Source organism: Vulpes vulpes, chromosome 3 (assembly GCF_048418805.1).
Source record: "Vulpes vulpes isolate BD-2025 chromosome 3, VulVul3, whole genome shotgun sequence".
NCBI lineage: Eukaryota > Metazoa > Chordata > Mammalia > Carnivora > Canidae > Vulpes > Vulpes vulpes.
Genome location: NC_132782.1, coordinates 126,863,960 through 126,888,327, shown reverse-complemented (window position 1 = coordinate 126,888,327; position 24,368 = coordinate 126,863,960). Strand labels below are relative to the sequence as shown.

Sequence of the window (24,368 nt, the reverse complement as noted above, 5' to 3'; positions counted from 1 at the left end):
TGGTGATCTCAGGATGCTGATATCAAGCCCTGTATTAGGTTCCATGTTCACCATGGAGTCTGTGTAAGATTTTCTCTCCTTTTCCCTCTTGTCCCTCCTACTTGCTCTCCCTTTCCCAAATAAATAACTAAACCTTTTTTTAAAAATTAGAGAGTAATATTAACAAGTACTATAAGACCTAATAATGTAGTCTGAGTTAAATGGCCCTTACAAATGTCCCCACACATTTTGTTCCTTCTATCTTAATACTTTATCACATTTTACTGGTAAGAAACTGATAGGCTTCCTCCCTTAGAACATCAGATCTTTAAATGCAGACATCATATTTGAATTCATCTTTTAATTTCTAGTGGTTTTAATACAAAAGAGGTATATATTAATTGAGATATATTAATTGTATATATTGAGTTTATATTAAATTAGTAATATGATTATTTATTTTCACCAAAATTTAGGTTTTACAAATTACAGATTTATTGTTGCTCCTTCCTTTGCTATCCAAATAACATAGATTTTTCTCTCATATTATTTTTGAATCAACATGTTTTACCTTTCATTGCTTTCTAGCAAGCTGAAAAAAAATGCAATTCCAATTCAAAATTACTAAACAATTTTACTGAATAATTAATAGAAATGTATTTGAAGTCTACTATATTTTCACAAAGTAAGTCATATACTTTTCACAAATCAATATTTAAAACATACCTTTAACATGACCGGGAGACTTTTAGTAATTTTTAAGGGAACTGAATAAATGCTAATCTTTCATATATAGTTCAGTACTCACAACTTCGTGAATAACTAAGAACTTTCCTATGTTAAAATTTACTACCATTTACTACCTTTAATGGACTAAATGCTCCAATCAAAAGACATAGGGTGAAAGAAAGGATAAAAATAAGGCCCATCTATATGCTATCTACAAGAGATGCATTTTAAACCTAAGAATACCAGCAGATTGTAAGGGAGGGGATGGAGAAAAATCTATCATGCAAATGGATGGCAAAAGAAACCCAGAGTAGGGATACTTATTTTGGATAAAATAAACCTTAAAGACTATAACAAGAGACAAAGAACACTATATAATAATACAGCGGAAAATCCAACAAGAACGCCTCACTTACATTAATGCCTAGATCAACTAAGTACAAAATCAGCAAATAAACAATGGCTTTAAATGACACACTGGAAAGATGGATTTAACAGACATATTCAGAATATCCCATCCCAATACAGCAGAATATACATTCTTTTCAAGGGCAAATGGAACATTCTCCAAAAGAGATCACATATTAGGACACAAAAGAAGTCTCAACAAATCCAAGAAAATTGAAGTCATACCATGCATCTTTTCTAACCACAATGCTACGAAACTTGAAGTCAACCACAAGAAAAAAATCAGGAAAGATTACAAACATATGGAAATTAAATAATATGCCAGTAAGCAAAGAATGGGTCAACTAGGAAATAAAAGAAGAAATTAAAAATATACATGGAAACAAATGAAAATGAAAACAATGGTTCAAAACCTCTGGGATGAATCTAAAGCTTTTCTAACAGGGAAGTTTATAGCAATACAGGCATACCTCAAGAAGCAAGGAAAATATCAAATAAACAACCTAACCTGTACATAAAGGAGCCAGGAAGATAATAAGGAACAAAACCTCAAACCAGCAGAAGGTAGGAAATAATAAATATTAGTGCATAGATAAATGATATAGAAACTAAAAACAAACTAGAACAGATCAATGAAACCAGGACCCGGTTCTAGGAAACATCAATAAAATTGATAAACTTCTAGCCAGACTTATTAAGAAAAAAAGAGAGCGTACTCAAATAAAATTACAAATGAGAGGAGAAATAACAACTAAAACCACAGAAATACAGATGATCATAAGAGAATATTATGAAAAACTACATTCCAACAAATTGGACAGCTAGAAGAAAAGGATAAATTCCTAGAAACACATAAACTACCAAAACTGAAACAAGAAGCAATAGAAATTTGAACAGACTGAAACTAGCAAATGAGTCAATAATCAAAAAAACTCCCAATAAACCAAAGTCCAGGACCAAATGGCTTTATAGGCAAACTCTACCAAACATTTAAAGAATACATTCATATTCTTCTTAGCTATTTCAATACATAGAAGACAATGGAAAAGTTCCAAATTCATTTTATGAGGCCAGCATTACCCGGATACCAAAACCAGATAAAGATACGACTACAGACCAATATCCTTGGTGAAAACAGATGCAAAAATTCTCAGCAAAATACTAGCAAAATGAACTCAACAATACATTAATCTCCATAATCAAGTAGGATTTGATCCCAGGATGTAAGGGTGTTTCAGTATTTGCAAATCAATCAATGTGATATATACATCAAGAAGAGAAAGGATAGGAACCATATCATCATTTCAATAGACACAGAAAAGCACAACATTCATTCATGATAAAAACCCTCAGCAAAGTAGATTAGAGGGAACATAACATTAAAAGGCCATATATGAAAAACTCACAGATAACATCATCCTCAATGGGGAAAAGGTGAGACTTTCTTGTCAGGAACAAGAAGAGGATGTCCAGGAAATGAAATCAGTGTACAGAAATCTGTTGCATTTCTTTACACCAATAATAAAGCAGCAGAAAGAGAAACCAAGGAATCAAACCCATTTTAAGATATCTAGGAATAAACCTAACCAAAGATTTTGTAAAAGACCTCTATTTTAAAAACTATAAAACATTGATAAAAGAAACTGAAGACAACACAGAGAAATGGAAAAATATTCCATGCTTATGGATTAGAAGAGGAAATATGGTTAAAATGTCTATACTGCTCAAAGCAAACTACACATTTCGTGCAATTCCTATCAAAATACCACCAGCATTTTTCATAGACCTAAAACAAACAATCCTATAATATGTATGGAACCACAGAAGACCCAAAAGAGCGAAAGTAATCTCAAAAAAGGAGATATGGAGGCTTCACATTTCCAGACTGTGAGTTACACTGCAAAGCTACAGTAATCAAAACAGTATTATTATTGGCATAAAAATAGATACACAGATCAACATAACAGTATTGAAAACACAGAAATGAACCCACAATTACATAGTCAATAAATCCTTGACAAAACAGGAAAGAATATCCAATGGGAAAAAAGTGTTTTTCAACAAATGGTGTTAGGAGAACTGGACAGCAACATGTGAAAAAAATGAAACTGGACCAGTTTCTTACACCATACACAAAAATAAATTCAAAATGGTTAAGACCTAAACATGAGACCTGAACTTCTTTTACATTGTCCATAACAACTTCTTTCTAGATATGTCTCTGAAGGCAAGGAAAACTAAAGCAAAAATAAACTTGAGATTACATCAAAATCATTTGATGCATATGACACACTGGAACAGACGGATTTAAGAAAGGAAACAATAAAACTAAAAGGCAACCTCTGGAATGGGAGAAGACATTTGCAAATGACATATCTGATAAAAGATTAGTACCCAAAATCTATAATGATTTTCTAAAACTCAACACTCCCCCCAAAATAAATAAATAATGGGCAGAAGACATGAACAGACATTTCTCTCAAGACATTCAGAGGGCAAACAGACACATGGAAAGTTCATCATCAAATATCATCAGGGAAATGCAAATCAAAACTACAAGGAGCTCTCATCTTACACCTGTCACAATGGCTAAACTCAGCAACACAAGAATCAACAAGTGCTGGTAAAGATATGGAGAAAAAGAAACACTTGCCCATATTGGTAGTTTGCAAACTGGTGCAGCTACTGTAGAAAACAATATGGAGGGGTCCTCAAAAAGGTAAAAAAGAAGTACCTTAGGATCAAGCAATCACACTACTGGATATATACTCAATGAATACAAGGAAACTAATTCAAAGGCATATATGAACTCCAAGTTTATAGCAGCATTATTTACAATAGTCAAGATATGGAACCAGCCCCTGTATCCATCAATTGATGAATGGATAAAGAGGATGTGATAAAAAAAAATATATGTATGAAAAAATATATGTATGTATGTGTATTTATATATATAAATATATATATTTTTAAATATATAAATTATATACACAAGTGTATATATATGTGTGTATATATATACACATACATAAATTATGTACACATGTGTACATATGTGTGTGTGTGTGTGTGTATATATATACACACACACACACATATATGTAATGGGACACTATTCAGCCATAATAAAGAAAGAACTGCCATTTGCAATGACATCGATGAAACTAGAGAGCATAATGCTTAGCGAAATAAGAGAAAGATAAATGCCATATGATTTCACTCATATTTGGAATTTAAGAAGCAAAACAATCAAAGGAAAAAAAATAAGAGAGAGAAAGAGACAAACCAAGGAACAGCCTCTTAATTATAGAGAATAAACTGAGGGTTGTCAGAGGGGAAGTAGGTGGGGGACGATTTAAATAGGTGATGGGAATTAAGGAGTGCACTTGTGAAAAGCACTGGGTGTTGTTTGGAAGTGCTGAATCACTATATTGTGCACCTGAAACTAATATAATAGGGTACACTAACAAATTAAAATTAAAACTTAAAAATAATAACAAAACATTTACTATCATTTTTAAATTAAAATTGCATTTTAGCAAATTTGAGAAGCGGAAAACATAAGTTTTCTTAAAAGAATATTTTATTGCTGATATCTTGAACAACAGAAAAGTTTAATGTGATCACTTAGGACTTTGAAGGTCGAAAAGTTTATAATTTGAGGTTAAACTGTGACAATCAAACAGGATAGGATTTTTGAAATGTCTTTCTTGTCTTACCCAGAAGCAAGAGATAGTTTAGTTTTGTGACACTGAACATATCTGACAAATTCTACCCAGTAGTATGCAAATAAAGTAGCAATTATTCAATAATATACAATACATATAAATTTTCGTCTAAGGATAGTTTAAATTATTTTTCAATGAAGCTTTAAGTGTTCTTTTAAAAAACTGTCAAATATTGAACTAAATAAATATATCTTTTGAACCTCTACTAGTGTGAACAGAGTTGAAGGTTCTCAGGGATTTGAGGGAATAAAAGTAAGCATACTCTTCAATTCATATAATATCAAAGACATGTACTATGATTAGCCTCTGAAATGGGCGACCCCAAGCTCTGCAGCTCATGAGTTGGTTAATACATACTCAATACAAGACCTTGCTCAATATATTACTAATCTATGAATGAATATTTGGTCTGTTTTGCTTTGTTTTGTTCTTTTGTAAGTAACTTTATTGCACTGGATTTTCTCCCTTGTCTTTACAGCAGGTTGCATCAACCTTCATAAATTCTTTTTTTTTAAATAAAGATTTTATTTATTTATTCATGAGAGACACAAACAGAGAGAAGCAGAGACACAGGCAGAGGGAGAAGCAGGCTCCATGCAGGGAGCCTGACGTGGGACTCGATCCTGGGTCTCCAGGATCACACCCTGGGCTGAAGGCGGCGCTAAACCACTGAGCCACCTGGGCTGCCCAACCTTAATAAATTCTAATCAAGTGAATATTCGAAAAAAAATTTGTTAATTTTATCACAAGGAACAGTAGTTTGTTTTTAGAGGTCTGACTTTAAAATTAGACTGCTTGGAGTTGAGACCCAATGTCCATCATTCTCATGGTGCATGATATTGAACAAGTCCCTTAACTTATATATCCCCTCCTCAAAATGTAAAGTGGGGTTACTAATATCTATCTCATAGGGTTACTATGAGGATTAAACAAGTTAATTCATATAAAGCACTTAGAAAATTGCCTGGCCACACAGCAAAAGCTACTTACTAATTCACCTAGATTCAAACTTCATGAGGTAGAACTTTTAGCCACTAGCCATATGTGGCTATTCAAATTTATATTTAAATTCATTATAATTAAACAAAAATAAAAATTTAGTGCCTCAACAACATTTTCCAAGTGCTCAATAACTATCTGTAACTAATGACTAATGTATTATAGAACATTTCCATCATTGTAGAAATTAGAATTTACGCCATACGATATAATAGACACAATCTCAAGAGCACTTTGAAGATAAAAATGAAATAATTATGAAGAAATGGGGTTTTAGTATTTGTTACATTTGTGTTTAATATGATTTATATGATTATAAGGTTATATAATTTTTAATTTTTCATAATGGTCTATTTAACAACCAATTCACGAAATTCCTGAAAATTTAGTCACCCTCTCAAGATCTGCTCCAAGCTGGTTTCATCACATTATGGGACTCAGGAAACATGTGAGAGTTCACACAATTGTTTTTTTAACCTCTGACATAATTGCATCAAGTCCAAACTTTGAGATATGTCAGCTACACTTGCCAACTTACTCAAGACCTGAACAAGTAAGTGGTCCTTTATGTTTAAAACAGTAGTGTTCCGGGTACCTGGGTGGCTCAGTTGGTTAAACATTTGACTCTTGATTTTGGCTCAGCTTATGATCTCAGGTTATGATTATGACTCAGGTCTGTGGGATTGAGCCCCTAGAATGTTTTTTAAAAATTAGCCAGAAAAAAAAAAAAAGGAAAAAAGAAAAAAAAATTGGCCAGGAAGTCAAGTAAATATCTACATAAATGTTTAGATTGGTGTTGACATATATCTAAGTATTTTATAAACTTAAGAGATGTGAATGAATTATTTATACATTGAAAATTGTCATTTTATAAAAGAAAGTAATATATCTAATAAAGTTAATGCTAAACTATGTTTATAATAACAAATCTTGTGATTTTTTTAAGACCACTAATCCATAGATAGTATGAGTGGAAAAAAGCAATTTATACTATTGATTATACAGCATAATTAATTTTGTCCTGAAATTTAATTAAATCTATAAAATTTAAGAATGTTAACAAATTAACAGTAATAAAGCACATTTTTCATTAAAACTTTTGTAAAACTAGATCAGTCTTCAAATAAATGTAACTTCAAATTACAAATAATTCATATATTAATACTATATTATGTCTACTTGTTTACAATATCAAAGGAATGTTTCCTAGTAGATTTTCTTGGAGTATAATTTCCAATGTTTTATAATGCAACAAAAATTTAACTGAAGACAATTAATCTCTTTAGATGAGAAAGATCCTTTTATTTAAAACCAACTTAAGCTGTAACTCCACTGATTAATTTTGTAAGATAAATGTTTTTCTAAGCAGAAGATTTAAGTGCCAAAACAGGTTAATAATGAAAACAAATAGGTTAATCAATATCACAAGGGAATAATTCAAGTATTTACAGATGCCTGGAAAGTATGCCCAGTATGTATTTCTCCAGAATAATAAGGCCAATATACACTGAGCACATACTATGTTGGGCTTTATACTAACTCACTATATAAATGATCTCAGTCTTCAACAGTTCTATTATGGTGGTACAATTATTATTTCGATTTCTCAGATTGGAAGCCATTTTCACAAAGTAAGGATTTTATCTCAAGACTATTCTACTCCAGAGCCTAAACTCTTACTGTCAAATTTTCATGGTGATTTTCAGTAAGAATTCATTATGCACATATAATATTTCAACAAGAAATATGAAAAAGCTATTACATTAATTTATCCCTTGTAAGTCTAATATATATATATATATGTATATATATATATAATGGTCAATTAATAACAAAGGTGGTTATATTTAATAAATTAAACTTACAAACCAACAACTATTAATGAGGCAGTTGAAAAACACTGCACCACACCATTTGGTTTCCTACCATGCTATTCTACAACTCAAGAAACTAAGATAGTTAGCTGCAGCAAGAGGAACATGATCTTAATCAAAATAATTTATATTTATATCCTTTTAAAAGTGTTCTTTTTCCTCCCAGTGCCCTTAGAGTATTTTAAGATTGTTTTACTTTTCATCAGTAGTATGTAACAAACATGTATAGAGCCCTGTGTTATAGAAAATAATGAAAAAGGCTTTGAACCAGCCCTAAGGATCTAGTTAGGGGCAGATTACTGGATTTACTGCTGTTGAAATTATGTTTAGATATGTTTAGATAACTGAGCACTATCTTCTACACGCTTTGCTAAGGATTTTACATTTTTTTTCCACTTAGCATAGTTTACAATCTGACTTTCCCTATAGATTATGAAGTAATCAGAGTGGTTTTTTTCCCCTCCCATCTGAAATCCCAGGGTATAGGAAAATTTCACCACATAGTAGGCATCCAACAAGATTTGGTTGAATTTTAAAATTGCTGAACTCCCATGACAGACTTCAAAAAATGAGTAACAGTAACCAAGGAAATAGAGTTCTTGCTCAGTGATACAGAAGGACAGTTATTTATAAGTCAATGCTCTTCTTGAGAAACTTCTTAAAAGTAATTTCCTTGCATAAATCACCCTGATTTCTGACCTCTCACTTATCTGGAAAGTGTATTTCTTTCATCACTCCAAATTGACTTAACTTTACTAGCATTTTGTCCATAATTTTCACATTATTTTGAAGCAATGGAGAGACTATCTTGATTTTAAAAATGAGAAGACTGAGACATGAGAGAAACCATAAGATTTATCCCTAAGCCTGCTCACATACTGGAGACAGGAACAAAATAATTTTCTAATCATTATATAGTGCTCTCTAAATGAAAAAGGACATAACATGCCAAATGCAAAGGATATTTACTAATTCTGATTAGAGGGTAATTCTCATTTTAATCCTTCCTACTTTCTAAAATGGCAAATAATGAAAATAAACATAAATGTTTGGTAGTTATAATTCTTCCTCAATTATTCGATTTATTCTTATTAGCCAAGCAACAGCAAAAATAAACTATGACAAAATGAAGACAAATAAAATATTCTTGGAAATTTTGAAGTATCTCCACTAGTTGAAAGATAAATTGTGTGCAAGTGATTGTATTCTGTGTACCTCTTAAGAGGTTTATATTTTTGTGAGCATTTAACTTGCTTTCATTATAAAATAAAACATAATTTCTGATAATTCCTAAAAAGATGCTATTTCATCAGTGGGGGTCTAAGAAAAAATCCTAATAAAAGTAATAGATTTTTATTTTCCTGGCTTCAGTTTCCTTGAGTTATTTATTAGCAGTATGACAGTCTGGTTACCTTTTGAATGTTTAAATGAAGAAAGATTGCTATTTGTGCATCCAAAGTAAGTTACCTCAAATTACATGCCTTCCAAGAGATGCTTCTATGTAATTTTCTTTGTAACTTGCTTCCTTTTGTAAAAGAAGTAAAAGGAAATACTGAATACATGCTATTCACTGCAGCCATCCTCTGAGAAGAAAAATTCTTAGGCTACCTGACAGTTTTCTTCACTACATTAAACAAGGGACACCAAAAATAGGAGCTTTGTTCCAAATGAATGGGAATAAAGAAAAATTCCATGCCACATCAACTCTTTAGTTATCAAAATTATTAATATGTTAGTAATTCTTAAAGATTTTATTATTTTCTTATTATAATGAACATTATTGTGAGACATTTCTGGCATAGTAAATACTGTGTAATTTGAGATCAGAATACGCTGTTCCATTCAATTTCCACTTTAGTTCAGTAAATATCTTTATGTGCCCTCCTTGCACTAGAAACCAGTATGCATAAAATGCATATCTACTAGTAAATAGTTCTCTTGGTAATATTCATATGTCTGAAGTACAGAAAAATTATTGCAGTCAATTTGTTCTATGTAGGCTTCATTTTTACACATAGTGATCTTGGAGCCCATGAGAAAGAAAACTTACTTAGAAGGAAGGAAACAAAGATAATACCTATTACCAAGTACCAATCTTTTAAAAAAAAATGACTTAGAGATTATTTCATCTCTCTAAATGTCAGCTCTAAAACTAAGGAGGTAATAATTACTTTAGCAACTTACTGTAAGACTGAATGAATCAATGATGATAACCTCCTGAAATTAATGTCTTCTCCTTATAAGGCACTCTCCTAGGTGTTTAACATTTATATCTCCTATCCTAACAGTCTTCAAAGTTTGGTAAGATGGTTCATTTTATAGACACTGGAACTGACACCTAAGTTATTATTCTTACATTATAGTTCATATTTTTATTATTACTATATATTATATCTGGGATTTGAGGCTACAATTGAAGTAAATGGTTGAAACTGACCAAATACAATTTGAAAACATGGGTATAGTTCAGTAATGAGCAACTTTACTGATCCAAAACCACATACAGGTTCATATTAACCAGTACATGTATTATTTTGCCTTCAAGATTTGCTCACATTTTTCTCTGTGCCTTGAATACACACCCACTATTGACTTTGCTGCATTTGATGAACACCTTTCAAGACCCAGTTTAAATTTCACTTTCTCTGCTCAACTTCCCCTCCCTGCTAGGCTATCTATTAGGTTTCCTAGCTACTGGCTCCCATAGTACAGTCGCACTGCTCCCTCAGCACTTCATTGTAATTTGCTTGCTTAATTGTATTTCTTTCTTACTAGGCAGTAAGTTCCCAAAGGGCTAGTATCATTCCTATCTTGTTCATCACTGTATCCTTTGCACCCAGATACTGCCTGGTACCTAGTCAGTCACTCAGATGTGTGTTCAAAGTTAGAGTTGAAAACTAAAGCTGCCAGGGGCCAAGCAATCCATGTTACTGCTTGCTGGGGACAAGAGAATGGATAGCAGGGAGGCAAAGGGAAGTGGTGGTGACATGGTGGACTAGAGAGATCCTCCCCAGTCCGATCTGCTTCCATTGATTATTCTGTATTTATGTGACTTGGGGGGAAACAGCAGTAATGATTAACTATGGCACCAATGCTACTTGTAAGCAGACTAAGAAAACAATAAAACAACAGCAATAAGAATGCAGTAATAACTGAAATGTAATGGGTGTTACATGATATGCCATTCGAAAATTTACTAAACTATTTTCAAAGAGCCAGCTATTTGTTTTATAGATCTTTATTTTTGCTTTTATATTCTCTTTCATTATTTGTCTATTATTTTCATTACCTTTCTTTTATTTTTTAGAATTTAACACCACCACTACACCCACACCAACATATCCATCCACACTCCATTTGTTCTCTTTCTAGCTCCTTAGGATAGACATTGCTTTCTTTCCTGTTATCCACACTTAACATAATAAATTTGATAAAATAAAATGACTTTAGTTGCATTTCATAGGTTGTCAGTGGGAAGCTCTCATTCAGGTCTAAATATTATGTAGTTTCTACTGTGATGACCTCCTTAACCCATGAATCATTTATAAATGTGTTTTTTTTTTAATTCCCAGACAAAATTTGTTGTTCCCATTGTTTCAGTTTTATAATATTTTTATGTTTTATTTCTAATTTAGGTATGTAGTAGTAAAAAATACAGTCCACATATACTTATTTGGAAATATATATGTAATTGTTCTGACCTAGTACATGGTCGATTTTGATAAACGGTAAACAGGCGTATGACATAAATAGGTGTGTATTAGAGGGATACAGGAAACTTCTGATTTATTTAATCAACCTAATAAACCTTATTCAAATAAAAATTTTACTAATTTTGGGTAAGGCTATGTTGTAATGTATACACAGTTTACGGTTGTTTTTTTTTTTTTTTTTTTTTAGTTTACGAATGTTTTAAGACATTTATTCTTTTTTTCATTACTTCTCTCTTCATTTTTATTAATACTTTCGCCCCCAAATTCTATTTATGTTACATGTTAATATCACTACACTAACCTTCTTATGGTTAGTGTGTGCAGAGCATATCTTTTTTCAACTATGTTATTTTCAAACTTTCTGCTAAGGTCTTTTTCCTCTAGACATCATACAAGCTGTTTGTAGTATTTATTTTAAATTGATACCAGTCATTTATGTTTCCATACACAAATATACATTTTTGCAGTTAATTATATACTTGGATGTCTTTCTACTGCCCGTTTCATGTTTTGTTTACCCTGCTTTTTCTTTGCTTCTCTCTCTTTTGTGTTTTAGTTTTGCTTTCCTATTGACACTGAATTGTTTTCTCCACACCTACCTCTCTGTTTCAATGATTGCTTCAAAGTTACAGATTGTATTTCCATATTTTTGTGATTAGTTTTAAAATTTTAATATCAATATTTCAATGTTTTTAGAAACATACTCTTAAGTTATTAAGTACTCCCTTCTCTACCATCGTAAAGACCCTTAGGACACTTAACTACTCACTATATTCCCTCACCTTCACCTCAAATGTCTTCCTTGTTGGTATTATATAAAATTTTATTTCTATCTTTAACATCCCCAAATAATTTTATTATTAGACTACACTCACTAATTACATTTACCACCATTATTTTGCTGGTTTCTTCACTTCACTCTTAGTGTTTATTACCCCTCTCTCTTTTACTCTGGGTTCCCTTCATTCATACTAAAGTAGAACTCATTTTTAGTAGTTCTCATAAATAACAAGGTGAAAGTATTTTTAATCAATGTCCTTTGTTAAAGGAGTAATAATGTTCTTTATCTTAGGCTTTGAAAATATTGTGCTCTTCATTTCTCATATCTATTAAACCTGATGAGAAATGTGGGGTCCGTTTAATTGTCACCTGGTTTTAAAATGATCTTTTTTATCACTTTCTGGAAGCTCTGATTCTTTTGTTATCCTCATATTTCACATTATTGCAAACATAAATGTAGGTGAGGGCCTTAAATTTTTTCTTTCTGGAAAATTCTCTACCATAACTGCTTTAAGACTGCTTTTGCCAATCTCTCTTTCTCTATTTCAGGAATTGTTTATATGTGTACCAGAGCTTCTAAGCTTAACTTCTCCATTTTAGTTTTCCTTTCTTTATATCTTTTTACTATACTCTGAATGAATTTCTCAGTTCTATTTTTTTTTTTAGGTCACCAATTATATCTGTCTGTATCCACTTCAAGATTTTTTTATAGATATTTTCATTTCACCGAATATTTCTAATCAACTATTTTTCATACCAAACTCGTTTTTTAAATATACATTAAATATTATATTCATAGCTATTATTTTATGCTTATTTATTTAAAACGCCTGATTATGATATTATTTGTGATTCATTCAGATACAGTCATCATCTCGAGGTTGAATCTTCATTACCACCAGGAGCATTAGCTCTTCTAATACAGTCTTGAACTTTTTGTTTTACTTATTCTAAGTGGAATTTGTCTCTTGTTCCACTTGCTTTCTTCTTTCTTATAGCAAGTATGTAGTGACCTCAATCCAGCAACACTCTTCTCTCTCCCTCTCCCCAACTATGTAACTAAGTTTCTTACTGGAAGTCCAGAACTCCAGTCCCCAGGCAATACTTAGAGATATCACAGAAACAAGTTACTGTGCCACTTAAACATTGGGGCACAGCTGTCTCTGCTTCTCTCTGAAGCTTCATATAAGGCCCAGCCGGGCCAAGTAGATGCACCTAATTTTTTTAACTTTCAACTGGGGTAGGTGACTCCTGTTTTCTACCTCACATATGTTTCTGGTACTTAGTACCTTTCACCAGTAAAATTCCCCAGTAGCCTCTGACTGAGGCCCAAATCTTTTTTAACTGTTGAATGTTTCTATACTTCTGGCACCAAAAGGTATTTACATTCCTTTTTACTTTGGTATTAACTTTTGTTGAGTGCTTATTATATTTCATTTATAATCATATTTTGGAGTAAAATGGTGGTTTAAATCTTAACTCCTGCCTGTTACAAGTGATCCATTATTGCTTCAATATCACTGTTTGCTACTACTTTATTCCTCTATTCATCAAATATATTTATGGAAATACATATTTATTAAATTCTTAAAATTCAAGCCAATAAACTACATCATTCTAAACTAACTGTAAGCAGCTCACAATATATATATTATATGTAATATTTATATTTATATAACACATATACTCTATATATATGACTTCTAAAAAAACAAATTCAGAAAAAAAATTGTAGCAAATAATCTTAATAGGTATATAATTTTGGCAAATTTAAAAGTTATCATCCCAAATCTCAGAAACCTATTTTTATGTTTTAAAGCTCTAGATGGTAATAGTTTTAAAATAGACTAAAATAGGCTGATGAAAATCATCTAGCAATTTATCCTGTCCTACAGTTTTATTATCAATCATTGTGCTAGCAATGAGTATTTTTCATAGATTTCTAAAGCTTTTTGGAAAAGAACATCAGATATTTAGTGAAATCCATCAAGACATTATTTTCTATTAACCAGTGCATTAAGACCAAAAGCAGAGACATAAATCAAGCCTTAACAGATATTACTAGTATTTGCAATCCTGAGAGCAACATTTCACCAGGGTACAAACTATTGATTTTATTAATGTTTAATGTATATTTTTCATGTACATCTTATTTATTTTATAAATAATTATTTTTTTGTATAAATAGTATTCACAAACTGCTAGTAATACTGATAATAAATAGTAGTAGTATGGAAAAATTTTATTCAAAGACAATTCAAGTTTGGGACAGAGAGGCAAGTGTGAGATATCATTAATCTAATGACTATTCTCTAATCCATATTCTATTTATAAATGACCTGCAAAAGGGATTAACCATAAATATTGGTTATCATTCATTATCATGGTAGTTTATCTTCATTTTAGATTAGATACATGACCTGATAGATTTTATTGACCACTTTGCCAAATTGTATTATAAATGTGCTAGACTCATTCTTAAATTTACTTACAAACCAGCTATATCATCAGGCTTAGGCTTTCCAAAATAAAATAAACTTTAGATATAATCTTGAGCTCTAGGGCCTTTAATAAAATGGGCCCCTTTCAGGGTGCAGTATTTAAGCTTAATAGTAGTGTTTTTTGCAATTTTTCATAGAAGGAACCCAAAGTTTATCATCTTAGGCCCCTGAGTCCTAGATCTACAATACTCCTTCACTGGCCAGAAAAATAAAATAATAAATAAAATAAAAACTTTTTAGTAACATGCATAAACAAAAGAAAGCAACAAAGCTACATTCATCTTTTTTTTTTAAGATTTTATTTATTTATTCACAAGAGACACAGATAGAGGCAGAGACCCAGGCAGAGAGGGAGAAGCAGGCTCCATGCAGGGAGCCGGATGTGGGACTCGATCCCAGGATTCCAGGATCATGCCCTGAACCAAAGGCAGACTCTCAACCACTGAGCCAGCCAGTCCCTACATTCATCTTTAATATTGTGGTATCATATCACACAGAAACCTCATTATGTGAGTTGTGAGGTACAGTGACTGAGGTAAATTTTACAAAGTGCAATATTGTGAACTTATGGCCAAAACACTTGGGTTTACAGTGAGTTTGTATTGATGCCTTATAGCAATATCTGCAAAAAGTGAGAGTTTGTGAAATGATAGAAATTAACGCACTAGATTTGTATTCTAGATCTGCCTTTATTAGACTTGAATTTGGGGAAATCAAATTTTTTCATGGAGTCCCTTGTTGCAACGAATGGACATGATCACATTTACCTGAAGGGTTATTTTCAAGATTAGTCAAATTCTAAGTGAAGTACGTAACACTGTCCAGTGCAACAGAAGTTTGTTTAACGTTAACTATTTTTTAATCACTTTGATCCTTACTTTCCTCATGTCTGGAATGGGAAAAACATTACCTAGTTTAAGTGTCTCAAGGGTATTTTATCAACATTTTAAAGTGAGATATCATAAAAATAAATTGAAGTGCTACGCAAGTATGGTATACTTCTGTAACTCTATATTTTCCCCTGCTTTATCTTTTCCTTCGTACAAAGGTCTAATCGCCTCTAAAACCAAGTGACAAAAATTAATGAAGACTGAATTATCAGTCCAGGGGATGCTAAGGTAAATGCGATATGTATTATTAAGTTTGCTACAAACTTGTAGTTGTTGGCTTGTATTATTTCTTGAGAAGTGTTGTAGTTTCCCAAGACCTGTAGTTCAAAAAAGCCTACAACAACACTTAATTCTAATCAATGCTCAATCAATGTTTGTTTGATTAACTGAATCCTTACCTAGTGGGAACTTATTACACTGGCTGTTCATACAAGACAGTCTGCCTGGGATAATCCTGGTTTGTGCCTGCTGTCCTGAATTAATTATTAATAATGTCCTTGCTCACTCTCTAAAGTATCTCAGTCATTTGATTATCTTACTTATAAAGCAATCAACATAACACGGAGAGTAATTCCAATCTTACAGTGTATGTACGTTTTTTTATATAATGGTTTTAAATTTGAGAATAAGATTTATTCTTTTTCTTTATCTCTATTTTTCTATTAGACAAATTATACCACAAAAAATATATTACTTGAAAGAGAACATGCAATACTCTGTTTATATTAGAATGCATATTTCTTTTTTCTCCTCACTTATGTTTTTAGAAGACAAAAGTTTAAGGCTTTTAGTGACTTCCATGTTCAAAATGAAGATATGATAGAAATAATACGTGTCCTATTAAATCAAAATTAACTCAGGTAATAATATTCCTCTTTCATTCACAATTCTCCAAAATATTTACTGTAGTATTCAAGCAAAATGTAAATATTGACATAATTTAAATAATTATAAAATATCTCTTAATGGAGGCTTCTAACACCTGCCTGTTTGAATTACATTACTGTATTTTTTCATTGTATTATAGGCAACTGATCAATTTAATTTGAATTGTGTCTGACCAGTAAGATAAAGAAATAAAAACAAATAGTATATAATAGTGTATAAATAGTGTATGATGGTGGACAACAATTGGGTTATATGAAATGAAAGGTGATATTAAAAAAACCTGCTGAGAGATACAGGCAAAAAAATCTAAAGAGTAATCCTGTTCCCAGGAAGTCACTTGATTTAGTTCAGAATTCTGTTTATCAGTTCCATTCCTAACTAAAAGTATAAAAACAAAACTAAAGGCGCAGTGTCAAGAAGTATACATCTCATAAAACAGTATATTTAATAGGTAATTAAAATAAATAATCTCATAGAATATTTATTGTGAACACCAAATAATCTTTTTAGAGAACAATTCCATAATCTAACGCATTTCTAAAAATTCATAACTGAAGAAACAATTTTAAGTAGTGAACCTATGGCCCTCATTCATCTTAACATTTAAAGTCAAACTTCAAAACCTTGGACTTTTAACTTTAGCTTCTTTAAACTGACTCCATAACTAGTTAAAAAACCACAGAAGGGAACTGATTTAAAATGCAGCTAAGTATGACAGTTTATTTTTCAAACTTTAGAAAATGAGTACAAAGATGTGTTCTCATTTCATTCTCCTTTTGCAACAATTTATTAGTTAAGTTTATGAAACAGTGAAAGTCCAGTTGGTCCATATGGGTGATTAATGTAATGATTTCTTTAAAATTCAATTTCATACTCAAACACATTCCCAAAAAAAAAAAAATTTCAAGGGTTACAATTGTTTAGAAAAATTTTATTTTTTATTTTTTTAAAGATTTTATTTATTTATTCATGACACACACACACACACACACACACACACATATACACAGAAAGAGAGAGGCAGAGGGAGAAGCTGGCTCCATGCAGGGAGCCTGATGTGGGACTTGATCCCAGGTCTCCAGGATCAGGCCCTGGGCTGAAGGCCGCGCTAAGCTTCTGAGCTGCCCGGGCTGCCGTAGAAAAATTTTAAAACCTTCATGAGACTGAAAGGAGAATCAAGTGGACAGTCTTTCCACCTTTGTCGAATATTAGTTGACCATAAAGTTGAGGGTCCATTTCTGGATTCTCTATTCTGTTCCATTGATCTATGTGTCTGTTTTTGTGCCAGTACCACACTGTCTTGATGACCATAGCTTTGTAGTACAACTTGAAATCTGGCATTGTGATGCCCCCAGCTATGGTTTTCTTTTTTAAAATTCCCCTGGCTATTCGGGGTCTTTTCTGATTCCACACAAATCTTTTTTTTTGTTTGTTTGTTTGTTTTTATTTTATTTATTTATTTATTTTTTTTTTGATTCCACACAAATCTTAAAATAATTTGTTCCAACTCTCTGAGGAAAGTCCATGGAAAAAAGTCTCCTCAATAAATGGTGCTGGAAAACTGGACATCCACACGCAGAAGAATGAAACTAGACCACTCTCTTGCACCATACACAAAGATAAACTCAAAATGGATGAAAGATCTAAATGTGAGACAAGATTCCATCAAAATCCTACAGGAGAACACAGGCAACACCCTTTTTGAACTTGGCCACAGTAAATTCTTGCAAGATACATCCATGAAGGCAAGAGAAAGAAAAGCAAAAATAACTATTGGGACTTAATCAAGATAAGAAGTTTTTGCACAGCAAAGGATACGGTCAACAAAACTAAAAGACAACCTACAGAATGGGAGAAGATATTTGCAAATGACCTATCAGATAAAGGGCTAGTATCCAAGGTCTATAAAGAACTTATTAAACTCAACAGCAAAGAAACAAACAATTCAATAATGAAATGGGTAAAAGACATGAACAGAAATTTCACAGAGGAAGACATAGACATGGCCAACAAGCACATGAGAAAATGTCCCGCATCACTTGCCATCAGGGAAATACAAATCAAAACCACAATGAGATCCCACCTCACGCCAGTGAGAATGGGACAAATTAACAAGGCAGGAAACCACAAATGTTGGAGAGGATATGGAGAAAGGGGAACCCTCGTGCACTGTTGGTGGGAATGTGAACTGGTGCAGCCACTCTGGAAAACTGTGTAGAAGTTCCTCAAAGAGTTAAAAATAGATCTGCCCTACGACCCAGCAATTGCACTGCTGGGGATTTACCCCAAAGATACAGATGCAGTAAAACGCCAGGACACCTGCACCCTGATGTTTATAGCAGCAATGTCCACAATAGCCAAACTGTGGAAGGAGCCTCGGTGTTCATCAAAAGATGAATGGATAAAGAAGATGTGGTCACTGTATATAATGGAACATTACTCAGCCATTAGAAATGACAAATACCCACCATTTGCTTCGACGTGGATGGAACTGGAGGGTATTATACTGAGTGAAATAAGTCAATCGGAGAAGGACAAACATTATATGGTCTCATTCATTTGGGGAATATAAAAAATAGTGAAAGGGAATAAAGGGGAAAGGAGAAAAAAATGAGTGGGAAATATCAGAAAGGGAGACAGAACATGAGAGACTCCTAACTCTGGGAAATGAACTAGGGGTGATAGAAAGGGAGGTGGGTGGGGGGGTGCAGATGACTGGGTGACAGGCACTGAGGGGGGCACTTGATGGGATGAGCACTGGGTGTTATTCTATATGTTGGTAAATTGAACACCAATAAAAAATAAATTTATTAAAACAAAGAAAGGAGAATCCATACAAACTATTATTTTTAAGTTATTTTATTGAGGCAATTTTGTTATACCTAATTGAACTAGGAAGAACTGCCTCCTAGAGAGTCAGAATCACTCCATAGTCTATATGTTCCATAGGCACACACAAATTTCTGAAGCAAGGTCACTGCTGATTTGGGGATAGCAAAGGATTGAATAATAATGACAAGTAGAACAACAACAACAAAAAAGCAGCTGGTCTCCTGATGCAACTGCAGGCTATTCTTTGTGTGATTTATTTGTATTCTATTTTGATCTCTATGTTCCATATGCCCATGTTCAAATCGAAAAAGTAAAAGGTATGGATTTAACCAATAATGGCAAACTGCGAAGTTGGTATTTTAAAAATCACTTATAAATTACAGGAAAAACAATTTTGAAAAATATCATACTATTTTAGTCTGCTTTCCTAACCTTTCCTTAATTTGGTTGAAAACAGATTTGTATTTCTTTAAAGGTCAAAAATCAATCATTGTTTTATCAAACAACCAAAATAAATAAAATTATTTGCATCATGTTCTGCTTCAACTTAAGTGTCAATAGTTTAGTAGTTTGAAATAATAATAGTAGCTTGCACATTGTACTTTCTCTTTTCAGTGAGAGCAAATTAATATGTTGTCTATCTTTGGCTTATCTTCATAACAATACTGACAGTTGGGTAAGTAAGTAAACCTCGCACTGACTTATGAATAACAAAACTTTTTAAAGTATCTTGCCCTAAGAGGCCAACTTAAAAAGAGAAAAAGAGTTTTTCTTCACAGTTCCATTACAAAACTTATTTATAATTCGACAGATATACTTGAAGTTACTGTTTTATAAAGTACAATTGAAATGTAAAAGTTAGATACATTCCTATTTTAAACTCCATTATTCACTTACAATGCATTTAATGCCATCCTAAATGATGCTATATCTTAAACTAAAAAACAAAACAAAGCACACACATACACAGCAAAAGAAAACAAAGAACTGCTTTAGGAAGGGGTGGAAGCAGTTCATGAATACCAAGTGAGGGTGAAGAAGGGGACTTCTGCAAGATGGTGGAACAGAAAGATCCTGAACTCATCTCCTCCCATGAACACACCAAATCTAAAGTTACATATGAATTATTTCCCTCTGAGAAAAATCAAAATACTAGATGAACTTATTTTCCACAACAAAGGTTAAAAAGACCATATTGAGACAGGTAGGAGAGTAGCTATGGTCTCAAAAAACCTCCTGCTGGGACAGCAACACACCATAGAGAGGGATCTCACCAGTATGGCGGTTCCCCTGGAGGGTGAAGGGTTGGTGTCACATATCAAGTACCCCAACCCTTGAGATCCGAACCAGAGAGATGAGCCCCAAAACATCTCAATTAGAAAACCATAAAGTCCAAGGAACCCAAAATTATAATAGTTTTTGTCAACTATACCTCAATTTAAATCAACAAGTGAGAGTTCTCAGAAGAATGATCTCTATCGTACAAGTCACTGACAAAGTAACATTATTTTAACTCCTTTTGTTTTGAAATGCAGTATTAATTTATATATATATATATACACACACACACACATATATATATATATAAAATGCCCTTTCATTTACTACATCCTTAAAGGTTGCCCTGTTATAAGGAAGAAGCAATGAGTCCCCAAAGAAAGATGTCGAAGAACTGAGGTTAATCTTCTCTATCAACTAAGGACTTTCCCAGGTTGTAAAGATCATACCTTACAATGGTCAGGTAAGCCTAATGCAATTTTGAATTAGGCAGAAAAGAAATTAAATCCAATAATTTATTGGAACAACTCACAACATCAAGTTGTTTCTATTTTCCCATTCCTAGGAGCCCTTGCTTAGAATTAACTTGTCAGAAAGCAGAGAAGGAATAACTTTGATTTATTACTAAAAGCAAAGTGAGACTTAATCTTGAGGGATGTTATAGGATGGATCCTAAAAGGAAAAAATATGTTGTGTTTGAGTTGACAAAACCAGATGGGGAAGTCATTAAGTAAAAATCTAGTGTTGACAGGCATTTAATTTAGTCTTTTAGCCAACTGACCCTAAGGACTATACAATCTTACTGTAACTCGATATATGTTGATCATTTAAATGATACGTGGAAAATAACCTGGTAGTTGACTCCAAATAGGGGTTACCAGAGAGCATAAGATGTCCCAGAGTATCAGTCATTGACAAAGGATTCATAAGAGAGAGAGCTAACCTGCGAGATAAAATGGTTTCATTTGGGTTCCCTGAGTGGCTCAGTGGTTTAGCACAGGCCTTTGGCCCAGGGTGTGAATCTGGAGTCCTGGGATTGAGGCCCACATCCCTGCATGGAGCCTGCTTCTCCCTCTGCCTGTGTCTCTGTCTCTCTCTCATAAATAATTTTTTTTAAATGCTTTGATTTCATTATAAATCTGTATCCAAATAACATATCTGCTTCTAATCTAAAAGTTTATAAAATTTCACTTAAAAGAATATTATTCGGTGTTGGGTTTTTGAAAATTCTCTAACCCCTATTACTAAAATAAATAAATAAATAAATAAATAAATAAATAAATAAACAAACAAACAAACAAATAAGAATAAATGATGATGTATTATTTCAAGCAATAAACATTAAAGAGAATTTCAGGAAGAAGAATCAGTTCGCCCTTTTTTTTAAAAGATTTATTTTTATTTATTTATTTATGAGAGAGAGAGAGAGAGAGAGAGAGAGAGAGAGAGGCAGAGACACAGGAGGAGGGAGAAGCAGGCTCCATGCCAGGAGCCTAACGCAGGACTCGATCCCGGGACTCTAGGATCACGCCCAGGGCCAAAGGCAGGCAGGCGCCAAACTGCTGAGCCACCCAGGGATCCCCAAGATAGCCTTTTTATAATGGGGTCTCCCTGTCACACTCCAATGCAAAGTTAATGAATGAATTTTTGTTTCCGACCCTCTAATTTATATAACTTCCACTCAATATTTTAATAACTTTCTGGGATTGCAATTAATTTGATATATGGCTTTATGAGCTTAATTTTTATAGCCATTACTAAATAAAAATATTATTTAGGGCATACAGCACACATTAGCTGTGTATCACACTAAAAATTTGGGATATCAAAGGAGCACCGAGGATTAAAGTTACTTTAAGATTTTTGTGCTGTAGAGGTGGGTGGGAGGAAAACAGTATGTACAGCTTACATACCTCAGTAGCAAACTGCTGCAATCCACCAATATTAATTGGTCCCTCTTCAGTGGCATATAAATTGCATCCACCTACACAAAGATCAGAAGTTGGACATACCATTCCACAGGTCAGACCAAGTGGGTTGTCGGAAAAAATCATCTTAGCAGCTCCATAATAGTTCTACAAAAATAAAATAAAATTTTATTATGTAACAATTTTATTGTGCACCTTACACATTCAAAATATAACCTAATTTTGTATTAGGTAGTTGAGTTGAAGATCAAGATATGTATAAGATGTAGAGGTTACAATACTGTTTACCATCAGAAAACATCAAGTAATAACTAGCCAAGTACCTAACATACAGGAATATTCAGTATATGGTGTATCAATAAATGAACAACTAATCAATTTGGAAAATTGAAATTTAAAGTATAAATGTTCTATAAATAGTTTTCTTTCTCAAGGCATCTAACTATACCCTGAGAAGAATTATCTCTTTCATTTTTAACAAAGGTAAGAAAGATAGATTGAACAAACTTAGATAGATTAAATCTTAAAAATTTAAAAAACAATCAAACAAAAAGGTGAAATTCAAGTTATCCTCCACTTAACTAAATTAAAAGCATCTAGGGCCCTCTTTCCCTTTCTTTCATCTTGCCGGTCCAGAGAGACTATATAAATGGCAGTCTGTGTTGATTATCATCCTTCAATTACATACCATTAACGAAAGATGCAGATGAAACTGCATCTTATACAGGCAGTTCTGAACCAAACCTTGACGTGCTCATTTAATCATTACTTCCTTCCATACATTTGGTTACTATAGAATAACTTAGAACCCCACTAATTTTATCAAGAGTTTTTAGAACCCAATGTGTACATACATTGTACAACGATATCATTATTGACTAAGAATGAACAACTTGAAGGTTGGGGGAGTATTTTTTTCTCCTATCAAAACTAAGAATTGGACCTGACCAGCATTCCTTAAAACTGTCAAGTACATCAAAAATAAGGATGATTTTGAGAAAATATAAAACTCAAGAAAACCCAAAGGAAACATGACAACTAAACGTCATTTGCTATTCTGGACATGATCAGGAAAAAAGGCACTAGGTAAAAACTAAGGACATCCGAAGAAAGCATAGACTATAGTTAGTAATAAATCATAAATGTTTCATTAATTATAATAAATGTGTTACTGTAATATCAGATATTAATAATAGAGAAAATGTGCAGGTCTATATGGGGACTCTTTGCATACTGTGATCTATTTCAAAAGAATCAAACTGGCATTCTATAACTGAATAAAACATTTAAAAATAGATCTTAATGCATGGTTTTATAGTGGTATTAGTGGTTTAACAGTATTTGTCTTATTCAGTATGTCTCCTTAGCAACCAACAATAACATCTAACACATTAGAATGGTTCTTCAGTATGTATTTTCTGAATACATAATAGGAAATGTGTTATTAAATTCAACTTATAAGTAAATAAACTGGGATAGGAAGGGTAAATAATTTGCCAAAGGATCACAGAGCATATATAGTGACAGAACCATGATTCAAAGCCATATATATGACCACATACTACTAAGGACCAAGATATACTCTAATACTAAAGAAAACTGTTCAATACTGAATAGGTTATAAAATTTAGTTACATTACTCTTCAGATATCTTGATGTAAAACAAACACAGCTGTTTTCAGTATAAACTGGAGAGCACATAGCTAGCTCAATAATTATACTTTGTATTTTATTAGATGAATTTTTTTGTATATTCCCCTTAGCTTTGACCTTCCTGTCAATTTAACGAAAAATTAAAGTAAAAGTCATTTCATCTTCACTTGAGATTCATCCATTTTTTT

General features: G+C 32.5%; 1 protein-coding gene across 6 annotated transcripts in view; it reads right to left on the bottom strand.

Moving 5' to 3' along the window:
- Positions 1-24,368, bottom strand: part of DPYD (dihydropyrimidine dehydrogenase) — a 793,145-nt gene that overhangs the window by 556,543 nt on the left and 212,234 nt on the right. For 4 of the 6 annotated variants that reach the window (XM_072754539.1, XM_072754541.1, XM_072754540.1 and 1 more), the window contains one exon: positions 22,513-22,674. In XM_072754539.1, coding sequence (XP_072610640.1) covers positions 22,513-22,674 — 162 coding nt within the window. Of the gene's footprint in view, positions 1-17,832; positions 21,662-22,092; positions 22,675-24,368 lie in introns of those variants that run through there. The other 2 variants (XR_012000747.1, XR_012000748.1) reach the window with 2 other exon arrangements.